Source organism: Pipistrellus kuhlii, unplaced genomic scaffold (assembly GCF_014108245.1).
Source record: "Pipistrellus kuhlii isolate mPipKuh1 unplaced genomic scaffold, mPipKuh1.p scaffold_m20_p_16, whole genome shotgun sequence".
Classification (NCBI taxonomy): domain Eukaryota; kingdom Metazoa; phylum Chordata; class Mammalia; order Chiroptera; family Vespertilionidae; genus Pipistrellus; species Pipistrellus kuhlii.
Genome location: NW_023425471.1, coordinates 16,816,517 through 16,842,001, shown reverse-complemented (window position 1 = coordinate 16,842,001; position 25,485 = coordinate 16,816,517). Strand labels below are relative to the sequence as shown.

Genomic DNA, 25,485 nt, shown 5'->3' with positions numbered 1-25,485 from the left:
TGAATAAAGAACTACTATGTCTTTCTTGGATATCACAATGTATATAAATACATAAAACATTTTGAGGAGTTCTGTGTTACAGACACACGTTTATCCTTAATTCCTAAAATATATTTTGCCAATGGGATCTTTTCATGTATAATATACTTAATTTATGAATAAATTTGGATCTCTAATCATATTGGAACAGTAGTACAAATATGAGAATTTTTCTAGAAATGCTATCTATAAATTATGCTAAAATCTCAGTTTTATATGATATTCAACCATCATTTATTTTCAATTTGAATGGTTTTAGTAGTGATGACACTTTAAGAGCACAGACTTCTCAAGAGTCTACCTACTTGACATACTAGTAACTGTGAATATCTCAGATCCATGAAATCCTTTACATTGACTTCCTAATTGCCAAACTTTCATTTCACAAGTTATGTGGTTCTTCTTATCCTCTGGTGACAGATAAAAGTTCAGTTTTTGCTTGCGAGTTATAAGTCATTACTGTTTCCATTGCTTATGAACCATAATAACAGTATGGCTTATTTGTAAAAATGTGGAATTTATTACCAGAAGATCTGTTTTAGTGATCACTTAAGTTAGCTTTGTTTTATAATGCCAAGCGACAAGAGGCAGCTTTGTGGAGGGGGTACTTTTTAAGAAAAAAAAACTGTATAAAATAGAAAATTAGATGCTATATTATAGAAGAATCTTTGGCAAGTGAAGGGCTCTGAAACTTAAGGCTCAATAGCTTCACACTAATTCCTCTTTTAGAAAGTAAGTCTTACTCTCCCTACACTCAATCTTTCCTTCCATGAAACGAAGTACACATACTCTAAATGCCAGAAACCCATTCTTTGCTAGCATGGTTCACAGCCTAGCATGAGATCCCATTTTCTTATTCCCTACCAATTAAAACTCCTTCTCAGCCATATGCAATTTAAATTATTCCAACTTATTAAAATTTTACCAGGTCCTATAGTAGAAATTAATTTCCCCTTCTCTTTTATTGCTGAGCAAGAGGTTTTCTACGGCACATTTCTGATTTGTGATTTAGTTATATCTCTTTGTTCTATCTCCCAAGAACAAAAGTGTCTTAAAAATAGGGACACTGCTTTTGCTCTCACTATGTGAATAGAGGAGTACATGCAGAACTTGTTTCATGGATCAAATTAATAAACTAAATACTACCCTGTTTCCCCGAAAATAAGACAGTGTCTTATATTAATTTTTGCTCCCAAAGATGCACTAGGTCTTATATTCAGAGGATGTCTTATTTTTCCATGAAGAAGAATACGGTATACATTTATTGTTAAATGAAAATAAAGGAAATTTATTACCTGTATACGGTCCGGTAGTATGGTAGTTGTCAACACAAACCAGACAAACTGTGAATCCTACAGTATCAAGAATGTACTCATTTATTCAATGACAATCATGTCATCATCTTCTAGAACATCATCATAACAATCCAATTCCTGAATTTCCTGGTGAATTTCTTGTGACTCCATTTCTTTCAGAATCAGTGGATCAAATCTCTCATGTTTAGCAATAGCATTCTGGGACAGAGCCTAGGGGGCTTTATTTTTGGGGGGATGCCTTATATTTCACTCAGAAGGAAACCTGTAAGTAGGTCTTATTTTCGGAGGATGTCTTATTTTCGGGGAATCATGGTATTAATATGCAAATACGATTTTAAATGTCTGTTTTGCCTGATAAATATCCATTTGGGGATGCTTTTATTTGTTAATCATAATTTAAGAGGTGATATAGTTGGGCATTGAGTTTGTTATTTGCTAGGTATATTACCTTGGACAAGTCATTATCTCTACCCTCCATTTGTAATGAGGATGATTAATAGTTTGACCAGGTGATTAAATAAATTTATGTGAACCACTGGTACATAAGCTCATGCAAACGTTTGTTTGGGTGATGAGGATAATGATGGTTTCTTTCAGAGCTCTTCTCTTTTCCCTCTATTATAAAAGTTTGAATGAGCCGAAACCGGTTTGGCTCAGTGGATAGAGCTTCAGCCTGTGTACTGCAAGGTCCCAGGTTTGATTCCTCAGTCCCAGGTTCGATTCCAGTCAAGGGCATGTACCTTGCTTGCAGGTACATCCCCAGTAGGGGTTGTGCAGGAGGCAGCTGATTGATGTTTCTTTCTCATGGATGTTTCTGACTCTCTGTCTCTCTCCCTTTCTCTCTGTAAAAGAATCAATAAAAATATATTTTAAAAAAGGTTGAATGAATATCATTTTCGTTTCTACTCAACTACTTGAGTGTTGACCAGATGAGAGATTGTTAAAACCATGTTGACTGATACTGTTACAGATGTATTATTTGGTTCTTCTGCTCTTTCTGTCTTTTCTACAATAGCTTTCCCTCATTAGTTTCTTTTATCAGTTTCCTATGGCTATTCAAGTTTGATCAGTTTCTAACTTCTCCTTGACACTCCTCTTTTTCACCAAGGCTCTTCTCCTTATAAACAAATCATAAATAATGACACTGAAAATTTATGACTACATATTTGTGCAAACAACTTAACAGGCATTTTCATATATGCAATCACATCTAATCTCTTTACTAAAACTGCTATAGCTGTCTACTCACAGACATGATAATTTTTCCAGATATATTGCCTAAAAATTGTGACAATTCTTTGCTGGCTTGTCATGATCATCTTAATTTTAGAGATGAGAAAATTGAGGCTCAAAAAGATTTGGTGCTTTCTCTTCAAGAAGTTATTAAGTATCTATCGGACAAAAAGCAAAACTCACTTTGTCATTAACTTCCCTTTACTATTTCCATAGTTTCCCTGAAATTTAACTGAAAAAATGGCACAGAATGAATGAGTACAGATTACTGTTAAAGAATGTTGTCTACATACAACTTTCTTATTATCCTTGTCACAGTTAGGTTTTTTATAAAAGTTAACATGTTGTCTTTGTTCAGATGTGAGTGTTGATTCAATGATAAAAGAATATCAATTTTAGATATTGGATATAGATATTACCTACTGAAAATAATATTGGAAATAGCTGATTCATTATCACTAAATAAAAGAATAATATTTATATAATAACCCATTAGTAGATAAATAAGTAATTTGATTTTTGATAACTTCTTGGTCATTAAAAAACTATATATATATATATATATATATATATATATATATATATATATAGAGTCATTTTTTATTTTTTATTTTCAAAATGTATTTTTATTCAGAGACTAAAGGAGATGGATAGAGAGATAGAAACATCATTAATGAGAAAGAATCATTGTTTGGCTGCCTCCTGCACACCATACACTGGGGATTGAGCCCACAGCCCAGGCATGTACTCTGACCAGGAATCGAGCCATGACCTCCTGGTTCATAGGTCAGTGCTCAACCACTGAGCCACACCAGCTGGGCGATGCATATTACCATTTTAAAAGAGGCTATATTTTAAGACAGTTTCTGAATCCTGTCTTCTTAGAAAGTAAACTATTCATTGTAATAACTCGTAGGAGCATGCTAATAATGCTGTTCTCCCAACAGAAAATCCAATCCGATTTGACAAGTCATGAGATCAGTTTAGAAGAAATGAAGAAACGTCACCAGGAAAAGGAGGCTGCCCAAAGGGTACTATCCCAAATTGATGTGGCCCAGGTACATATTTTTTAAAAACTACGTAACTTGTTTTATGTCGGTATTAGAACATAATCTATATGAGACAACTAGATTGTTAGAAAAACTGGATTTGAGGACATTTTGTTAAAAACTACAGTATGTTGTATAAATGATACAGACTTTTTTGGGTTTTACATTTTAAGAATAAAGTAGGTTAGTAAGTTATATTATAATAGTGAATTCTCTCAAATGCACATTTTTTGTGCTGGACAAATGGAAAAAACAATTGTTTTGGTGTGGTTTTAGTTTTGTTTATAACAATAAATAATTTTAATGAAAATTGAAATATGACTGATTATTGTTTGGAAGGCAAAATTTAATCGGTGCTTTCTTACATTTACAGAAAAAATTGCAAGAGGTTTCCATGAAGTTTCGGTTATTCCAGAAGCCAGCCAATTTTGAACAGCGTCTACAGGAAAGTAAGATGATTTTAGATGAAGTGAAGATGCACTTGCCTGCATTGGAAACAAAGAGCATTGAACAGGAAGTAGTACAGTCACAGTTGAATCACTGTGTGGTATGTATTTCTGGTGACAAATACTCCACTAGCCATTGACTTTCTTTATTAAGATGTATTTTATGGTACTTTTATAAAAGAAAATTGTTTTAAGATAACTGTAAAATTCACTATATAAATTTGAGGTTAAGAACAAAAAATAGCACAAATGGATTAAAATACAAGAAATTTACTGAAATAGTAGAATTTTTTGTCCCTTCTATGCATATCTGTTTTGAATCCAAAAATCTCTAAGGACTGTGCAGAATATAAAAGAACATCTTCATTATTTAATTCTTATGATGTTTTGAATATATTTTAATGGAAATACTGAAAAGAAATGCAGTAAGTCTTTACCATCATCGCTAGGTTCTGCAACTTTGAGCAAAATGAAGTGTGATGAAACTAGTTTTACCATAGGATAATTGACATTAACAAGATTAAGTTCCTAAAATATCTCATCAATGATATAAAGCACATGTGTCAAACACAAGGCCAGCGGGCCAAATCCGTCCCGCCAGGCCTTGCAATGTGGCCCGCACCGCACTGTCATCACTGCACTCTGCTGCGTTTCCATCACAATGACAGTTTATGACTGTTCAGTAAACCATTCGGCCCGCGATTTAGGCTGGATTTTAGATTTTGGCCCCTTCTCTGATTGAGTTCGACACCCCTAATAAAGAAATGTTGAATGAAATGACATGATTTGAGGACCTAACAGCAACAATAGTTGCAATATTAAAACAACATGCCAGATATGAGTATCAAGTATGCTTAGTGATCTACACAATTAACCTTGAATTCTCAAGGCCACAGATGAAATGAGGGAAGTTAAAGACAAAAGGTGATGAAGGGCAAAGTAAGATTTCAATCTAAGCACTCTTACTCCAAACCTTAAGATCTTTCCATTAAACACCAGTGATGGATATATATTGAGTGGCCAGATTATTATGCGTTCAGAGATGATAATAATCTGGCCACTTAGTGTATACTGAAATGCATTACCACAAAGACAGAATGCAAAGTCTCAGATGCAGGGAGGCTCCCATTGAGGGTGAAAGAAAGATGGTGGCGGCAATACTGGATATTTTGTGTGTGCTAAAGATGCAGAATCTGAGGGGGAAGCTAGCCTTGAAGTTCTTTAATCTCAGACTGTTTTATTCCAATAACACATCCACACAAGTGCTTCTCTTGACATACCTTGAAAATGGGAGAAAAATAATAAAATTGTTTATCCTTCATGATGGCTTGGAGAACCTCAGAGACCAGCAGAAATCTGCAATTGTCAAAGGCAAATAATGCACTTCAGCAAAGATAAGATGTGGTATTTGGCAAAATTGATTGTATTCTAGGAATGTCCATTAACCAGGCTTTGGCTCAATTTAAATTTAATGACAAAAAAAGAGCCCAAACAATTAATGACATTTTAAAATATATTTTTATCGATTTCAGAGTGAGAGACAGGTAGAATGATAAGAGTGAATCATTGTTTGGCTGCCACTTGCACGCCCCCTACTGGGGATTGAGCCTGCACCCCAAGCATGTGCCCTTGACTGGAATCAATCCCCAGACCCTTTAGTCTGCAGGCCAGAGCTCTATCCACTAAGCAACCAGGGCAACGAGATTTTTTTTAGCAGCAAAAGATATGGCAGTAAGAGACCACAATGTGGAATGCAGATCCAATTTATACATCATTGAGTCCACCTCAGGACGAGACCAATACCTGAATGCAATCAAAAGCATGGCAGAGGTCCCTTTGGGATCATGGAGGTTTATTGCCATTATTTTGTGAAGTTGTTGGAAGGCCTTCCACCTCCACCTGAAGCACTAAAGACAGCAGCCAATCAGGCCAAAGAGTATATACAGGAGCTTTGAAACCAAACCACCATTCACATTTTGATGGGGGAATTCAGGCTCCACATGTATATAGTTTTGCCATTTATTTCCTGAAAACAAGCAGTATTTAAAGACAATTAATTTTTAGTAAAAAAGCCATAGACAGGATAATTAGCCTGAAGTATAAATCTTCACTGGACTTTGGAATTTGCAGCAGTGCCCTTTGTTGCTATTATTAGAAATTCACCAGGTCATATTGCTTCTCTGACAACATAAAGCTGAATTATGACGACATATACTAGAGTAATGGAAATATTATTATAACTCTAGGTGTTCAATGGACTATTAAGGTAGAAATCACCTATAATAAAAATGCTGAATGTTATTAACATTAAAGGGAAAATGTTTATATATGTAGTACTTTATGTTTTAAGGATAGTTTCTGCATCTGCTTCATAGCATAAATGAAAAAGAGGACTTTAGTACATTTCAGTCATATCATTATGAATGGGAAATATAATTTTTACAAAAAGCTTTATATAATGTAAAGATTATGAATAATTTTACATGTGATAACATTTTATAATATAGACTGCATTTTAGTGACATAATTATTATACATATTCTTAGCTCCAAAAGAAAACTAAATAATTTTAATTGATGAGAGAGAGAGAGGGAGGAGAGAGAAACATCAAAACATGGATTGGTTGCCTCCCACACAAACCCCAACCAGGATCAACCTACCATCCTTTGGTGTATGGGATAACTCTCCAACATGGATCAGGGCCCAAAAGAAAATTTTAATTTAATAATGTATAGTTATTAGTTGATATAAGATATATAATGTTAGGAGTGCATGGGGACATATGTCTTCTTAAATATTGCACAAAGAATTAAAGGCAAAATGACCCAAGTACATTGTTATGAATAAATATATTTGCAAAGGGAGAGCTACTGTTTATTTTCTTCTAGGAACAGATCTCTAATAGTACCTCATAAAGTTTGTCTGATAGTAACTAGAAGCTTAAAACAACCTGATTGATGCTCAGCTCTGACTACTGTGCCCTGATTCAGTGCACAGGAGAGAGCTCAATGTGCTTGCTCAATTCATTTCTGGTTATGGTTTGAATGTCAGGACCAGATCAACTAGTCCTTTCATAAGGACGTGTTTTCCTTACAACTTTTAGATTTTTTTTCAACACTTAAGATGCTCCATTGCATATAATATAATCATGGCCTTTGCCTTCAATACATTTTTATTCTGTTAACAAAAATCACTGCAAATAAATAGAAAGACTATGTTCCTAAAATAGTGATACATGTTTTTTCTGCCTATTGGAAAACATGATGTTAATGAATACTACTGCTCTGAATGTGCCTCTATCATAAAGGTAAATAATTATGTGTTTTTTTTTTAATTTGTAGAGTAAATAATTTGGAAGTATCTCTGATTCCAAAATTCACAAAGTTGATTTCAGGCATGATAATTAAAACCTTGAATGTTTCTAAATACCCAGATATGTCTATAATGTCTAAGATAGAAATAAAGTAAAATAAAAATTTAAATCATGCCCTAGACTCATGGTTGGAAAACTGCAGCTCGTGAACCACAAAATACCACAGCCTGGGCGAGTCTATTTTGAAGAAGTTTAAGTTTTAAAAAATTGTCTCTCAAAAGAAATTTCAATAGTTGTACTCTTGATATTTGGCTCTGTTGATTAATGAGTTTGCCCACCACTGCTAGAGAGTAAGCCTGCAGACTGAAGGGTCCTGGGTTTAATTCTGGTCAAGAGCACATGCCTGGGTTGTGGGCTTGATCCCCAGTAGAGGACGTGCAGGAGGCAGCCAATCAATGATTCTCTCTCATCATTGATTTTTCTATCTCTCTTTCCCTCTTCATTCCTCTCTGAAATCAATAAAGATATATGTTTAAAAAAGTAAATCACAATAGCTAAAATTTGGAAACAGCCCAAGTGCCCATCAACAGATGAGTGGATAAAAAAGCTGTGGTATATTTATACCATGGAATACTTACATGGCTGTAAAAAACAAAACAAAACAAAAAAAAACTCAACACTTGCAATAGCATGAAGGGACCTGGAGAGTATTATGCTAAGTGAAATAAGCCAGTCAGAGAAGGATAATTATCATATGATCTCACTAATACATGGAATATAATGAACAAAATAAACTGATGAACAAAATAGATCCAGAGGCAGAAGCATGGAACACACTGAGGAATCTCAGAGGGAAGGCAGAGTGGGGTGGGTGGGTGGGAAGAGATTAATTCAAGTGACATTTGGTACTTAGTAATATCAATAAATCAAAATGAAACATTACTAACAAATCATACTTCGCTTTAATAGCATGGCAGTATACAGCAAAAAGGAAGGACAGAAATTTAATTTTGAAATAATAACTTAGAAATATGAGTGATAAAGGAAATATTTAGAAATGTCTTCTTATAAAAATGCTGTAGTATTCCTTCTAAAGAAAAATCATCTGCATTTAAATCTTCCAAGCTCCTTCAACAACAGTGGTTATGTTTAATAAAATCAGAGGAAACAAAGGTTATCTGAATGTATTATTATTTTTATATGAAAAGAGACAAACCCTTCTATTTTATATGGTTGTACTTGCAAGAGTCAATATGTGTTACTTTGTAGTTATGATGTATTTGTGAGTTTTAAATTACATATTTATATCTGTCTATATATAATTGATCAGCCCCATTAAAATAGCTTTGTATAATCTAACATATGTAAAATTTCCTTCCTTACTTCTCTATGATTTAATATACCAAAAGTATGATTTGGAAATTTAGATATTTTATTACCACTAAAATATAAACACCATGAGAGCAATATTGAACATGTTTGTCTTGAATATCTAGTCACTCAAATATTATGTGGAATATAGTAAGCACTCCATAAATATCTAGTGAATAAGTAAAGGAATTTTTCCAAACTCACAACTAGAATTATATAACTATAACATTAAAATATTATATATATATATATATATATATATATATATATATATATATATGATGCACTCTTACTTTAGTAAGAATAAACTATACATGTCTATATGTGTATATATTATTGCAAATAGGAACTTAAAATAAACAAAAATGGAAAAGCTAGATGTTGATCACAGGTGCAAAACTTATCCCCCTTAAAACTATAAACATGAAATAGCAATAAAGGTGATCTCTGCCCCTATTTCTTTTTATTAATAACAATATGTTATAGACACTGTTGCTTCTTATGTTTTTTTTTTCTTGTTTGTTTTAAATTAGAACTTGTATAAAAGTCTGAGTGAAGTGAAGTCTGAAGTGGAGATGGTGATAAAAACTGGACGTCAGATTGTACAGAAGAAACAGACAGAAAACCCTAAAGAGCTTGATGAAAGAATAACAGCTTTGAAATTGCATTATAATGAGCTGGGAGCAAAGGTACGTGCACTGAAACCATAAGTACTGGCTTCTTCCCACTTTCCTTATAAATCATAAAGCAAGATGCAGTAATTATGTACAATAGAGAGCTTAAAAATTCTTAATGCCTTTCAATAGATAGATACATACATATATGCATTCATACATATACACATAGAGATTGAGATAGAGTCCATGTGCAATTCTTAATTAATCAATGAAAATCTACCAGTCTACATTAAAATATTAAAAGCTTAGAGAGATTGTTATTGGTCCATCAGATTCTTCTAAAAGGGTTACTTTGGTCTATATTTGTCTTTTGTATAAATATACATGTGCTGATTCAAAGGCTGGTAAATTTTATTAACAAATGTGTCTACACAAAAAAAGACAAACAAAAACAACAAACAAAACAAAACAACAACAACAAAACACGAATGTACCTACTTACGTTGACATATTCTACAATAGAGTTGACATATTCTACATAGACCACATTAGATGAAATAGAGCTGGTGTATTCCACAGAATTTGTTTCCCTCTCTGTCAAGGATTGCATAATCTACCACATTTGATTAATAAGATAGCATAGAGAGCCAGTTAAGTCCTATGACTCTCAAAAATTATTTTCATATTTTTGTCCTGATCAGAATTTAATGACCAAGTCCATTTCAGTGTTAAAGATGTCTGCATATCTTCAGCTCCTCTTTCCAAAACTGTGCAATGTCTAGAACAGTTCCCTTACTTCCCTCAAATTCAGAGCTTTGATGGTTCAAAATAATTATAGTTCATAAACATATTCATAAATAACATCAAGGACTGACTGGGCCTTTGCTATGCTGTTATTTTACATGGCTCTAAGCTAACTAAAATATTTTTTTGGTGCTCAGCTAAAAAATTCAAGTGACATTTGGTACTTAGTAATATCAATAAATCAAAATGAAACATTACTAACAAATCATACTTCGCTTTAATAGCATGGGAGTATACAGCAAAAAGGTAGGACAGAAATTTATTTTTGAAATAATAACTTAGAAATATGAGTATTCCTTCTAAAGAAAAATCATCTGCATTTAAATCTTCCAAGCTCCTTCAACAACAGTGGTTTTGTTTAATAAAATCAGAGGAAACAAAGGTTATCTGAATGTATTATTATTTTTATATGAAAAGAGACAAACCCTTCTATTTTATATGGTTGTACTTGCCAGAGTCAATATGTGTTACTTTTTTATATTATTCACCTCAGAGTGTAATAACAAAATGCCACAACCTAGGTGAATTAAACAACAAAATATTTTTCTCACAGTTCTGGAGACTAGAAATTAAATATCAAGCCTAGTGAGGACTCTCTCTTTTCCTTGCTTGAAGATAGCAACCTACTCATTGAGTTCTCATATGAGGGCCTGGTGAGGGGAGAAGAGAGAGAGAGAAAGAGGAGAGAGGTCTTTTTTTCTCTTGTAATAAGGCCACAATTATATCAGATTAGGGTCCCACATTATTATTATATTTATCCTAATTCCTAAAGATCTTATAACCAGATACAGTCACATTGGAGATTTGGGCTCAATATTAATTTTTGGGACATACAATTCAGTCCACAGCACTTTTTTTTTTTTTTTTTTTTTTTACAAAACATGATTAATTTGTTTACTATCACTGACTTAGCTTAACTGTAACTATATTTAATTTCATTGAGAGATAGTACACCTAACAACCCAGATGTAATAATATTTATAATTCCTTGATTCACTTTTCTGTGCTTTGTTTTGATTTTTATGGAAATATACATAAACTGCAATGTTCTTATCAGCCTCAAATTTCAAAGCCTCTGTACTTATATTAGCTTCACATTTTTAGGTATTCATGAAACAGTGACTGTTGAAATATTCTTCTGCAAGTGGCATTCTTTAAATGTATTCCTTCTTCACACCAACACACACAACATGCAAAACTCAACTTTCCTTAAGATGGCAGTGTTTCCTATTTTATTAAATCCTATTTAGCTGATATAAACACAATTGAATAAATAAAAATCAATAATGCATTAGCTCTGGGAAGATAGAATTTCTTTGAAATATTGAATCTAGAATTACTTTCTACCAATAGTGCATACAAAAATAACTATCATAGGAATACACCATAAGGTATATTTTTTCTCCCACACATGAATAAAATGCTTATAGTTGAAAGGGCAGATGCTTTTACTTCCCTGAAGGAAAAATCTGTTTAAAAAAAGTTGACTTTGTAGCCTCAGTAACAAAACATTTTTCAAATTTATATACACCTCTGTTAAACTAGCAAATTTTGTTGAGTATTTGGAATTCATATTGAGGTTTTAGGGTATTTATTTTGATTTATGGCACTTTAAATTCTTGAAACCTATTTTCACTTGTAGAATACACACACACATCAGGAATAGATTCTGGACTTTTTATGAAACTAACCTACACATTTATACAATATAGGCACATCTGCAGAGCTGGTGGAAAAATACACATTTGTCTCTTCTCCATGTGAGAATGTGAAAAATTTTATTTTGACGGTCTTTTTTTTTTTTTTTCAACACAGAACTTGACCACCAGATTACATTATGATTTTCTGTATTAGTGAGAGTGAAATTTTTGTTTGGAATTATTATTTTTCCCCCATTAGGTGACAAAAGCATGTTTAAAGAGGAAGTGAATTATTTTTATGTTGTTTTTATGCAAAAGTACAACTCTTTACCTATGCAATGACAATAACATTAGCCATTGTAAACATTATACAAATATTTTTGCCTCTTAAAAGACTTAGTATTTGTTCTTCATTTTGATTTATCTGTAAGAGTAAGTTTCATTTGCATATAGTGAATTGTAAACCTGGTGCATCTCTGTGACCAATGATTGAAGGTTTTCTAAGATAAATGTGCCTTATCTTCAATATGACCTATGTATTTTTTTAAATGGCCATAAGTTATTTACATTAAAAATAATCTTAGCTTTTCTTTCTGCCTGATACAGAACACTACATTTTGGGAAAAGTGCCTAATCTTTCCTAGATTATGTTTCTTTACTACTGATGTTCAGAATATATATATATATATATATATATATATATATATATATATATATATATATATATATATATATATATATTATAAAATACTGTTAAGAAAAAAGGTTATTTTAAAATGGCAAAAATATTAAAGTTCCAATTAAGTTGCTATAACTAAAGCTGAATTAAAAATGTAAACTTAATTACATTTTATTATCATTCTTTTCAGGTAACAGAAAGAAAGCAACAGTTGGAAAAATGTTTGAAATTGTCCCGAAAGATGCGGAAGGAAATGAATGCCTTGACAGAATGGCTGGCAGCTACAGATATGGAATTGACAAAGAGATCAGCAGTTGAAGGAATGCCTAGTAATTTGGATTCCGAAGTTGCCTGGGGAAAGGTATGGCTGAAGGTTATTTGTAACATGCACAAAAACACACCATTATATAATTTTATAAGGAACTATTACATGCAACAACAATTGGATTATAAGTATTATCTTGCTTCATTTTCCCTTTTCTCAAAATTTCATCAGTAGTTTAACTCTTTCAAACCATGATAGAATCAATGGGAAGCTTTAACAAAAATCTCCCTGAAACTTGTTTAGAATTAGGTAGGTTATGAATAAGTCATTTGAAAATGAATTTTTAATCACAAAGCGGGTCCAAAGAAGAGATTGTATGTCCCCTAGTTTGACTAAGACAGATTGCACAGATGGACCCTACATCCAAGAAGAGGGCAAGGATACACAGACTGCAGACAAGTGAGATGGGCAGGTCAAGCAAGATCAGGACATGGCTTATGTCACAATAAAAAAGAAAATCTCAAGGTGTCTGTGTAGCTCCTATCATTTTCATCACTAAAGGACACAGCGTTTTCTTTAATCCTCAGCTGGGAAATTCTTGCTGTTTCTCTGAAAGCCAATCAGACATTATCACTCCTTAAATTTAAGACCAAGGTCTTCATAATTTATTTTTTTCAGTTGATTCATCCTAGATAGAGTGTTGATATAAAGGAAATAATTGATATTAATGATGTGTTTTTACCTTAAACTTTGCCAGAGCATGGGGCATTTATAAAAAATAAATCAGCCAGAACCGGTTTGGCTCAGTGGTAGAGCACTGGTCTGCAGACTGAGGGGTCCCAGGTTCGATTCTGGTCAGGGGCATGTAAGTTGGTTGCGGGCGCATCCCCGGTAGGGGGTATGCAAGAGGCAGCTGGTCGATGTTTCTCTCTCATCCACATTTCTAGCTCTCTATCTCTCTCCCTTTCTCTCTGTGAAAAATCAATAAAATATATTTAAAAAATAAATAAATCATAGTGTTATCGGTGGAAATGGGATATCTCTTTGCCCACTGAGTGTTGGGGGTTAGGTCTTTTTGATATATCAAGAAAAAGAGTTTTCGGAGGCTCACATGGGTGAATGAGTGACTTCTATTTGCTTGGAATCACATGCCTGGGTTTGCAAAATACCATTTCCCTTGACCCAGTCCTGTAAGAAATGCAGCTGGGATTCAGCAGAGCTAGAAGCAAAGCAAATGTTCAAAGTTTCCTTTCCATATTACAGTAGGTCCAATTTAGGTTCAGGCTAGTTGTAGTCCATTAGTTTGTTGTGTGGGATCCATATGGCTATGGGCCATGTGGGCAAATGTCAGGGCACAGGTGCATGAGAGCCTCTGAGAAACCAGGAGCACAACACAGCAAGAGAGCAAACCTCTTTATTTAGGAGATTAAATATCTCAAATCTTCCTACACTTCCAGTGGCCATGCACACTCTGGCCAGTGACCTGTTCCCAGGTGTGACTGACAGAAAAGTACCTTTTCTCTGTCACCCAGATTTTATTGGGCATGTGTCTATTCTCCCCCTGTCCAGTCCCTTTCTCCAGTGATCAGTGGCTCCCTGGGGAGTGTTAAACTGCAGCATCCTGGCAAAGCTGCATAAAAAGCATGTCTTTAATAATTCAATAAGACTATCTAGATTATCCAATGTTATCACTTACATTTTTTCAAATAAAGAGTAGTGCATGAATTTCTTCCTATTCAAAATAGATTTATTGTTAGAGATAATATATTGAATTGTATTTATTAGTTCATACATACATACACTTACCATTATAGTAGTGAGTGTACAGAGAGTGCGGGTTAAAAATTACATTGGCCTTATTTTTTTTCTTATCACCCAATCAAATATTGTATTTCTGTGTGATGATTTAGTTTGAACCAATGATAATCATATACTTAGGTGCAGGCTAGGCTGCTGTAAGAAATAAGTAAAAAATACCATGACTCTAAAAAGATAGAAATTTATTTCTATCGCTTTGAATTTCTGGGTGAAAAAGAGAATATGAATTGGAAGACTGCCAGCTCTTTCTTGAAGATGTATTATGACAACTCCATGCACTATCTCTTCTCATATTCCATTTGCCAAATTTTAGTCACATAATCATATCCAGGGAGTGTAGCAAAAGATGATCTTTAACTGGGTCGCTAATGTGTAATGCTAAAATCATGGTTGGTTCCTATACTAAAATGAAAAAAGAGAATACATTCCTTTTGGCAAGTATCACCACTGTCTTTTACATCCTAAGACAAAGGCAGAGAAAAGCCTGCATGATCTGTCTCTCTGTACATACACATGCCTGATGACAGTTTCCACCATAAGAACTGGTAAGCAAACAAAAAAGCCCAGAAAGACTCGTGACCTATTAAACTATGAAATATAGTAAAATGCACATGGAGCAAGTAGTACAAGTAGAGGATTGATGAAAATGATCCAGGATTCATTCTTAGTCATCCTTCCCTTAATACAATGAACAATATATTTGATTGCTCATATCTAATTTTAATGGCTTCATTCATTTGCTAGGTCTGCTGTAACAGAGTACCTCAGATTTGGTGGCTTAAACAACAGAAATTAACTTTCTCACAATTCTGGAAGCTGGAGGTCTGTCGTAGATCAGGATTTCAGCAGGGTTGGTTTCTTCCAAGGCCTCTCCTTCTGGCTTGTGAATAGCTATATTCTCATGTCTTCATCTGATCTTTCCACTATGCATACCTTTGTCCAAATTACTTTTCTTAATGAGGACACCAGTCATATTGGGTTAGAGCCTACCATACTGATCTTATTTTAACTTAATTACCTCTTTAAATGTCCTATCACCAAATATAGTCACATTCTGAGATATTGAGATATTGAGGTTAGGACTTCAACATAAAATTTTGGAGGACACTATTTCAGCTCATAACAAGGAAACATGTCAAAGAATAGTACTTCATTACATTAATGCTTCTAAGACACAATTAAGCCTCTAACAATGGGATAGCTTTATAAATATAATGTGGAGTGCTAATGTAATGGTGCAGCATAATAGAACTGGACATGAAAGGAATTTGAAAAAATCTGGCTACAGCCAGGACCGGTTTGGTTCAGTGGATAGAGCGTCGGCTTGTAGACTCAAGGGTCCCAGGTTCAATTCCAGTCAAGGACATGTACCTTGGTTGCGGGCACATTCCCAGGAGGGAGTGTGCAGGAGGCAGCTGATCGATGTTTCTCTGTCATTGATGTTTCTAACTCTCTATCCCTTTCTCTTCCTCTCTGAAAAAAATCAATAAAATATATTTTAAAAAATTGGCTCCAATTTAAAACTGAGATGAAGTCATAAAAGTATGCCACATGTGAACTCCCCTTAAAGGTCACTGCATAAGTACCTATAGAGATATTTTTGTGTTAGCCCCACCCTAAAATCATTAAAATATTATAAAATAATGAACGTGGCAAATATTTCTAGATTATCCTTGTCATGTTAGAAGGCTTGAGTGGTCTGGAGATATGTCAGCTTTTTGCATCCGGCTGGTTTTCTATAAAATCAAGGAGCAGTACTAATTTGGGCTCCATCAGGAAAAAGTATAGAAAGCTGGCATGTCTTATTTATATAATAACATATTGCTCCTTCTGGATCTTTTGAAACACTAAAATCCTAATTATACACTCTGAAACCTCTTAGTGGTCAAAGCAAAGTATACACATTTGCATTTAAATTGCACAATCTTTAATAAACTCATTTTTAAGGTGCTAGAGCTTTTTCAAAAGTTATAATCATATAATAAGAACATGTGACCTACAGATCTACAGCAGTCATATATATTATTCTAATTTTTAACATGAAAATAATCAAACTCTCATATATGAAATCCCTGTGCCTCCTTATTACATTCTTATTTCACATACTTTCTTGGTAGTTGGAGAACTTGACTCAAAATGTTAGTGTCATCTGCATTTCAAAGGATATATTTCAGATGTCTTTTAAAATAAATTGAGTATTTATTTACATGCAATACATTAAAGGTATTTGCCAGTCATTCCAAGTATTTTGATTTGGAGAAAATTTGAATATAGAGTCAATTTATTTTTTTAAACTGTTTTATTTATTTCCGCTGAATTTCTCTCAATTCTGTTGATATAAGAACATTATATTATTTAAATCTGAAAATACTTAAGTATCTGGATAAAAAATATTTTATACATAAAATAAAATTACTAATGAAATGTTTATTTGTCCTTTAGTTTAAGCAAATATAGCCTACTTTCAAATATATTGACTATAATACAATATTTTCAGTTTTATTTTTATTATATTTAAATCATACTTATTATAGATCTAACTCCAGAAAAAATATTATTTGATGTGGCTCAAAGACATACATGTACATTCAACTGTCAAAGATAAATAAATCAAAATAGTAGAGAAAGGGAAAATTGCAGTAGGAAAATAATAGACATTTTGTACAGAATTATGCTCATAGTATCCCATGGTGGGTGGAATAAACAGGGAAGAATAAAGCTTCAAAATTTGGCACTAAGCTTCCTATAAGACAAAACAAACAAGTAAACATGTTTTTTCTATAGTTATAACACTTAACATGAGGTCTATCCACTGAAATATGTTGTAAGTGTATAATATAGTCATGCTAACTAGAGGCACAATACTGTACATCGGATCTCTAGAATGTATTCATTTTGAATAAATGTTATGGAAGGAACTATACTGATGAGATTCAAAATGTCCACATTACCAAAACAGTCATTAAAATATTTTAATGTACTAGTCATTTGCAGGCTTCTCTTGATTTTATATCAGAAGAAAAATTGGAAAAATAGTGAATGAGAAAGCACCCTTATTAATATTGTTATAATAAACATACTAAAAAGTTTCTGTTGCCATTTATCTATCAGCATTCCTCCATGCAGAACAGTCTCATGAGCCTGATCATGGACTTTTGCCATATCTTCTTCAGACGTGAGTCTTTGGAGTTTGGCTCTGTAGGATTCTTTTGCTAGGTCAGGGAAAGGTCAATTAGAATCCAGTACCATATCTGGACTTTCTCATCTTCGTTTCCCTTCTACTCAGAATTCTTTAGTTACACATTCAAAACTACAGATGTTAGGGCACTAAGCTCTTCTAGAAGATACTATCGTAATTTTAGGTGTTTACAGTTATTGTCTACTTGCTAAGGATTATAACCTTGATAATCTCTTAGGAATCCCAGGTCAGACTTTTACTGATCTCATGGGGAAAGAGTGGAAGAAGTTCTGAAAATAGCTAGGGTAGTGGTCAGATTAGTTAGCTGGAGGCACAGCCAGAGGCAAGAAAACTGTTCTATCATCTCCCACCTTATGACCATACTTCCAGATTGCAGTTGGGGATGGGGGGAATTGATAAATTGAAAAGGAAGTTCAAATATTTCAGAAGCAGAAATAAAATATTTAAAAATAACAGGAAGCACCCATCTATTCGGTTCCCTCCACCACTGTCCTCAACCACAGGTGTAAAATCTTTGTCCAATCTCTTCTCGCACCCCTCACATCTCCTTCCTCCCAATAATTTCCAGTCCACTCCCTTTATATGCCCCTGATTCTATTATATTTATTTATTCTGTTCATCAGATTTTTTATTGACTCAATTTATAGATTCGCTTGTTGATAGATATGTATTTGTTGCCACTTTGCTATTCATAATTTTTATTGTTACCCTATTCTCCTTCTTCCTATTCTTAAAGCATTTCATAAAATCCTGGTTTGATGGTGATGAACTTCTTTAGCTTTTTCTTGTCTGTGAAGCTCTTTATCTGACCTTCAATTCTAAATAATAGCTTTGCTGGGTAGAGTAATCTTGGTTGTAGGTTCTTGCTATTCATCACTTTGAATATTTCTTGCCACTCCCTTCTGGCCTGCATAGTTTCTGTTGAGAAATCAACTGACAGTCATATGGGTACTCCCTTGTATGTGGAGGGGAGCTAAGAGGGTAGGGGGAGAGGAACATCTAGTAATAAGCTGAACAATAAAGATTTATTAAAATATAAAATAACAGGAAACAGATATTTTATAATAATAACATAAAAGTTTAACAGTAGGAATTGAAAATTAAACTTTAATGCTAATTTAAAATTCCTAAAGCCCAGTAGCCCTTTCACACTATTGATAAATTCAAACAACATGCTCCATCAGAGTAGTGATAAAGAAGGGGACATTCATATTAAGATTGTTAAAAGAAGGAACACTCCTAGTTGTGTGTTCTGGACAACTGAGATGCCACAACGGAATTGTATCTGTGGCATTTGTTACCCCATAAGTGATCAGACATATTATCTTCCTTCATACCTTACAAATTTCTGTGACTAGAATTATCCAGGTTGAGATGGGAAACACTGATTGATGTCTAGAGAATAGAAACAGCAACAGAGGAAAGAAATGGTAAAACAAGGAGAGATTCCCAGCTCCTGGCAAGTTTGCACACCAGTACTGCACAAGATCCTTGAGCTATCCTGGTAACTTCTACTCTCTTCAACTACTAAGTGGATCTTAACAATTTCAGTTGCCAAAAGAACAGGGAAAATGTCTGTCTTGTTCCTTGGTGTTTCACATGCATGTAACATCATATCTTGCACAAAGTACATGCTCAATAAACACCTGTTCAATAAGAGTAATTGCAATTTAAGAGACAAAATTAAAACATTTCTTGAAAGAAGAGAAAATGATGATGTGCTATAGAAATTTATGGTAGGCTTTAGAACAAGCGGAAACATGAACAACCATGGGCTCAAATACTTCCATTTTGTAGATGAGAAAATTGAAGTCCTAGTATAGAGAAAATCTATAACTAGAATCCAGTACCATCTCTGACTTCAATAGATTTTTTCTATTATAATTATTGTTATAAATATTATTTTCTAGTAATTTTAAGATAATCTAACTCAAAGTAACAAAAAAGTATTTATCATGCACAATGAGAATAAAATGCACAATGGTTAAAGAGCAGAATATATGCACTTACAGGAAAATAATAAAATGAAAATCCTGTGTGCATTTATTGCATAGTATAGTGTATAGTCAGTTGCCACTGGTGTCCTTTTAGATTTTAAATATTATTTATTAATGTCTTACAATCATGTTGAATCATTAGATAAATTAAATCTATTCTAATATCATATTACTGCCACACTTATTTGACATGAATTGAGCACAAATTAGGAAAGTAAATACTATGTGATTAAGTAGAAGTTTATATTTATGATCATTATGTTTGGAAAATACAATTTTCAACAGTTTAATCTAAGCAGTTTTCTGATTTAACCTTTTTTATTTACTTCTAATTTAGTTTTAGTCATCAAAATTTTAAAACCATTAATTCAGCTACATTAACTCTATTTAATATCAACAGTATTACCTAAAAATTAAAATGATAAAATATAATTCCAGAAAATATATTTGTCCTATAATACTTTAAATCCATCAGTTTTTGGATATCTCAGATCTGCCAGTTTTCATAAATTGACAATTAGGCATTATTAACATTAATCTTGGGATGCCAAGAGTTGCCCCAGAGAATCAGAAACATGTAAAAATGTTGAATTTAATTCAGGGTGTTAAATAATACATGAAAACTGATGTCTAGCCGCTTAGGTAACAAGCCAATTTGATTTTCCCATTTCTTTCAGAGATGAGGAAGAACAATGATAAGTTCCCTAATTATTCTTCTGTTGCCACTCCAATTCTAAAATGCAAGGACACTCACCCAATAAAATCTTGGGACAGAACTTGTCATTCTGTTTTGCCAGTGGTTCTCAGACAACTTTAAAAGAATACCAGAACTTGGGGCCCAACCTCAGAGATTCTGATTTTATTAGTCTGAGGGGTGGTAGTGGTTTCTAATAATCTGGGAAGTTAAAGAACCACCAGATAATGTGATACAAGCAGTCTTAAAAGATCTACATGCAGTTCAGTCAACCATGCCCTGTATTTTTTTTAAGTAATCACCTTTCACAGTTTAAAGAAATCTGGCCTCTGGTCCTAGATTGTGAGGATAATTGTCTTAACTCATCACTCCTCTTAGCTATAGCCGCATGATAACTACTACTTATATCTAAAGTATGTTACACTATCATTCCTATGAAAAATGAATTTTTTAAATTAATATTTTATTTGTTGTTTAGGGCCTCTGGCTATTTAATGGGGGAAGAGGGAGACAAAGGGGCAGAGGGCACAAGGAGCAGCGGGGTCCTTAGACTAGTCACTGGCCCTGTCCTCCACATGGTCACAGTCATTGAAGTAGCAGCAGCACACGCAGCATCCGGCCTGTGGTGATCCCAGCCTTCAGGCGATCTGCAGGAGCTGGGGCCCTCTTACACAGTTCACCATAATGGCAGATGGAGATTAGCTTGTAGGTGACAGGCTCTTCATGGTGCTCATAGGGAGTGGACAGTATGCAGTCTTTGTTGATGCCAGGGTAGGTCAAGGACTCGGTCAGATCATAGAAGATGCAGTCCTTGGTGCCTCTTGTGACAAGGGAGAGAGCCATCACCAGGAGAAGTAGCCAGCCAAAGACCATGGTGGCCTGGTGGCAGTGGGCCTCCTGGAATTGGTAAAGGACACTCCACACACCCACGAGACTTCTGCCCCTGGTTCTCACCTCCCTGTCGTTGGTTTCCCAGTGTTCTGTGTCCCTCTCAGGAGCTTGGGGGTGACCACGGCTCCCAAGACCCAGGGTCTCTGAAGCTTCCCCGGGACAGAGACAGCCAGTGGCTGCTGCCTTACGAGAGTGTTAGTGGAGCGGAATGGGGTGACCTCACAGACCCCTCAGAGTTCCACTGGCCACTCTGAAGGTAAGGTCATAGGTGGGGGAAGCATGTCATAGGTTGAAGGGTAGGTTGACCTACTGACCTGTCAGCGAGTGAGGTCATTTTCACCCAGGGGCCTACATACAAATGCTCAGCCTAACACTTGCCATCCTGGCCATTCAGTCTTAGGCTCTGCTGGGTGCTGGATACTACTCCTGCCCAGTGCCTGTGGTGAGCCTGTTTCTCAGGTGGCAAACCAAGGCTCAGAAAGAGAAAATGAGGTGTCCAAGGCCTTAGAGCCAGGATTAGAGCCAGGTTTATTTAATTTCAAAGAGGGCATTTATTGAGCTCTGGCTGTGTGCAAGACCAGTGCTAGATGCATTATATAGCAACCACTGTGATAACAGGACTCGGAAGAGCAGGGCTCAACATAGCTCCAGGCTTCTAGCATTGGACAGGGTGCCAGGTACCATGCAGGGAGCTCCATCCATGTTCTCTCTTTGGAATCTTTCTACCTGTTAGCTCTATTTCTCAGATGAGCAATCAAGTACACCAAGCCTGGCACACATAAAGCTTAACAAATGGGGGTCATTATAGGAAGCAGCTGAGTCTCAAAATAGCCCCCATGGGTGTCAGAAAATGAACTATGTCTCTTTTCAGAGGGGGAAACTGAGGCATCCCTCAGTGGGATATGACAGAGCCCCAGCTTAAATTCAAGCCTGAGTCTATATGATAATTTAAGTATCTTAACATGTCCTCATAGGGTAGGTACCTTGGTGGCTCCCATTCTACAGAGGAAATTTTGAGGCGAGAGGGTGCCAGGACTTGCTTTTTTAAAATTTTACTATTATTGACAGTATTACAAATGTGCCCCACTTTCTGTCCCTTACCACCATCTTCCAGCTCCTGGGCTACTACTGGCCTTCACCACATTATTGCCTCTGTCCATTGGTTATGCATATCTATAATAATAAAAGCATAATATGGAAATTAGACCGGACATCCTTCCGGACAAAGCCATGGGTTCGAAGGAAGCCTGAGTCCCAGGTGCCAGCGGGAAGCTGGTGCCCGCAGCCAGGCAAGGGAGGGCACGGAAGGCCTACTCTTGCATGAATTTTATGCACCAGGCCTCTAGTATATACATAAGTTCTTTGCTTAATCACTTCTTGTCTTCCCACAACTCCCCTCTGAGATCTGTCAGTCTGTTCAATGCCTCCATACCTCGCACCTATTTTGTTCATCAGTTTATTATGTTATTATGTTCATTAGATTATACTTATAAATGAGATCATGGGGCATTTTTCTTTCTCTGACTGATTTATTTCACTAAGTGTAATATTTTCCAGGTCCATCCATCCATCCATGCTGTTAAAAAAGGGTAAAATATTTTTTTTTTTTTTTTTTACATCTGCATAGTATTCCACTGTGTAAATGTGCTGCAGCTTTTTTATCCATTCATCTACTGATGGGCACTTGGCTGTTTCCAGATCTTAGCTATTATAAGTAAGACTGCTATCAATGAAGATAGGGGTGCACATATTCCTTCTGATTGGTGTTCTGGACTTCTTAGGATATATTCCTAAAAGTGGGATCACTAGGTCAAATGGCAGCTCCATATTTAATTTTTTGAGAAAACTCAATACTGTTTTCTATAGTGGATGCACCAGTCTGCATTCTCACCAACACTGTATTAGGGTTCCCTTTTCTCCATATCCTCACCAACACGGGTTTGTTGATTTGTTCATTGTAGGCATTCTGGCAGGTATGAGGTGATGCCTCATTGTCATTTTAATTTGCATCTCTTTGGTGATTAGTGACTTGGGTATTTTTTCATGTCTATTGGCCATCTGTAGGTCCTCTTTGGAGAAGTGCCTATTCTGGTCTTGTGCCTATTTTTTAGTTGGGTTATTTGTCTTTCTTTTTGCTAAGCCATATGAGTTCTTTGTATATTTTGGAAATTAACTCATTTCCAGATGTATCATTGGCAAATATAATATTCTCCCATACAGTGGATTCCCTTTCATTTTGCTGATGGTTTCTTTTCTTTTAAAAATGTTTTTGAAATTGATTTTAGAGATAGAAGAAGGGAAAGGAGAGAAAGAAACATTGACATGATAGAGAAACATGGATTGGATGCCTCCTACATACCCCTATTTGGTATGGAGCCTCCAACCTGGGCAAATACCGTGACTTGGAATCAAACAAGTGATGTTTTGGTACACGGGATGATCTTCCAACCCACTGAGTCACATAGACCCGGGCACTGGTGATTTTTTTTTTCTGTTCAGAAGCCTTTATTTTAATGTAGTCCCATTTGTTTATTTTTGCCTTTTTTTCCTCTTGCCCCAGGAGATGTACTGGTGAAATTCTGCTATGTGATATGTCTGAGATTTTGCTACTTATGTGTTTTTTTTTTCCCCCTAGGGTTTTAATGGTTTCACGTCTTATATTTAAGCATTTTATCCATTTTGAGTTTATTCTTGTTCATGGTATAAGTTGGTGATTCAGTTTCATTTGTTTGCATGTACTTGTCCAATTTTTCCAACACCATTTATTGAAGAGACTGTCTTTACTCCATTGTATGGTCATGCCTCCTTTTCAAAGGGTAAGAGATCTTTTTTTACATCTGCACAGTATTCCACTGTGTAAATATAGTGTAATGATGTGGGTCAACTTCCAGGTTCTGTGTTCTGTCCATTGATCTATATGTCTGTTCTTGTGCCAGTACCAGGCCATTTTTATTACAATGGCTTTGTAGTATAGTTTGATATCCAGTATTATGATTACTCCAACTTTGTTCTTTCTCAAGATTGCTCTAGCTATTTGGGGGATTTTTATTTTTTGGTGCCATATAAATTTTTTAGAGTATTTGTTCTAGATCTGTGAAATATGTTGTTAGTATTTTAATAGGGATTGCATTGAATCTATAGATCGCTTTGGTGATATGGACATTTTAATGATGTTAATTCTATTGATCCATCAACACGGTATATGTTTCCACTTGTTTGTATCTTCCTCTATCTATTTTTTTTTCAATGTCCTGTAGTTTTTCAAATACAGGTCTTTGACTCCTTGATTAAGTTTATTCATTTTTCTTATATTCTTCTTATATTCTTCTATTGTTACATAAATATTTATTGTTGTAATGGTAAATAGATTTTTTTAGTTTTATTTTTAGTTTTCTCTCTCTGATAATTCAATATTGGTGTATAAAAATGCTATGAATTTCTGGATGTTGATTTTATATCCTGCTCCACTGCCTAATTCTTTTATTAAATCTAGTAGTTTTTTTGTTGGGTCTTAAGGTTTGTTTTTTTAATGTACAATATAATGCCATCTGCAAATGATGACGATTTTCCTTATTTCTTTCTAATGTGGACAACCACATATTAAAATCTTGGGACAGAATGTGTCATTCTTTTTTTGCCAGTTGTCCTCAGAAAACTTTAAAAGACTACCAGTGCTTGGGGTCCACCCCCAGCTATTGTTTTTCATTAGTCTGAGGGTGGCAGTGGTTTCTAATAGCCAGGGAAGTTTGAGAACCACTAGATAATGCAATACAAGCACTCTTAAAAGATCTACATGCAGTTCAGCCAACCATGCCTTGTATTTTTTTAAGTAATCACCTTTCACAGTTTAAAGGATCTGGCCTCTGGTCCTAGATTATCTGGATAATTGCCTCAACTCATCACTCCTCTTAGCTATAAAAGCATGAGAACTATTACTTATTTCTAAAGTCTGTTACACTATCATTCCCATGAAAAATTACATCTTTTTTTAAGAGAGCATAGTAATTTATCTGTGAAGTGAAATAACACTAGCAGATCATTAACTTTGTACAATGAATGCATCAAGCAGCTGTTACTTAGAAAATAGAACATCTGTTAAATGCCATTGGAGTCA

At 34.7% G+C, this 25,485-nt stretch overlaps 2 protein-coding genes and 1 pseudogene across 5 annotated transcripts in view; 2 read left to right on the top strand and 1 right to left on the bottom strand.

Moving 5' to 3' along the window:
• DMD (dystrophin) overlaps window positions 1-25,485 on the top strand; it is a 1,962,662-nt gene that overhangs the window by 631,852 nt on the left and 1,305,325 nt on the right. For all 4 annotated transcript variants that reach the window (XM_045582357.1, XM_045582356.1, XM_045582355.1 and 1 more), the window contains 4 exons: window positions 3,536-3,646; window positions 4,011-4,184; window positions 9,301-9,456; window positions 12,698-12,868. In XM_045582357.1, the coding sequence (XP_045438313.1) occupies window positions 3,536-3,646; window positions 4,011-4,184; window positions 9,301-9,456; window positions 12,698-12,868 (612 nt within the window). The remainder of the gene's footprint in view (window positions 1-3,535; window positions 3,647-4,010; window positions 4,185-9,300; window positions 9,457-12,697; window positions 12,869-25,485) is intronic.
• LOC118720128 lies at window positions 5,229-6,113 on the top strand (annotated as a pseudogene).
• LOC118719881 (sperm acrosome membrane-associated protein 4-like) lies at window positions 21,066-21,353 on the bottom strand. Its single transcript, XM_036439747.1, has one exon. The coding sequence runs from the start codon at window positions 21,351-21,353 to the stop codon at window positions 21,066-21,068; it is 288 nt and encodes a 95-aa protein (XP_036295640.1).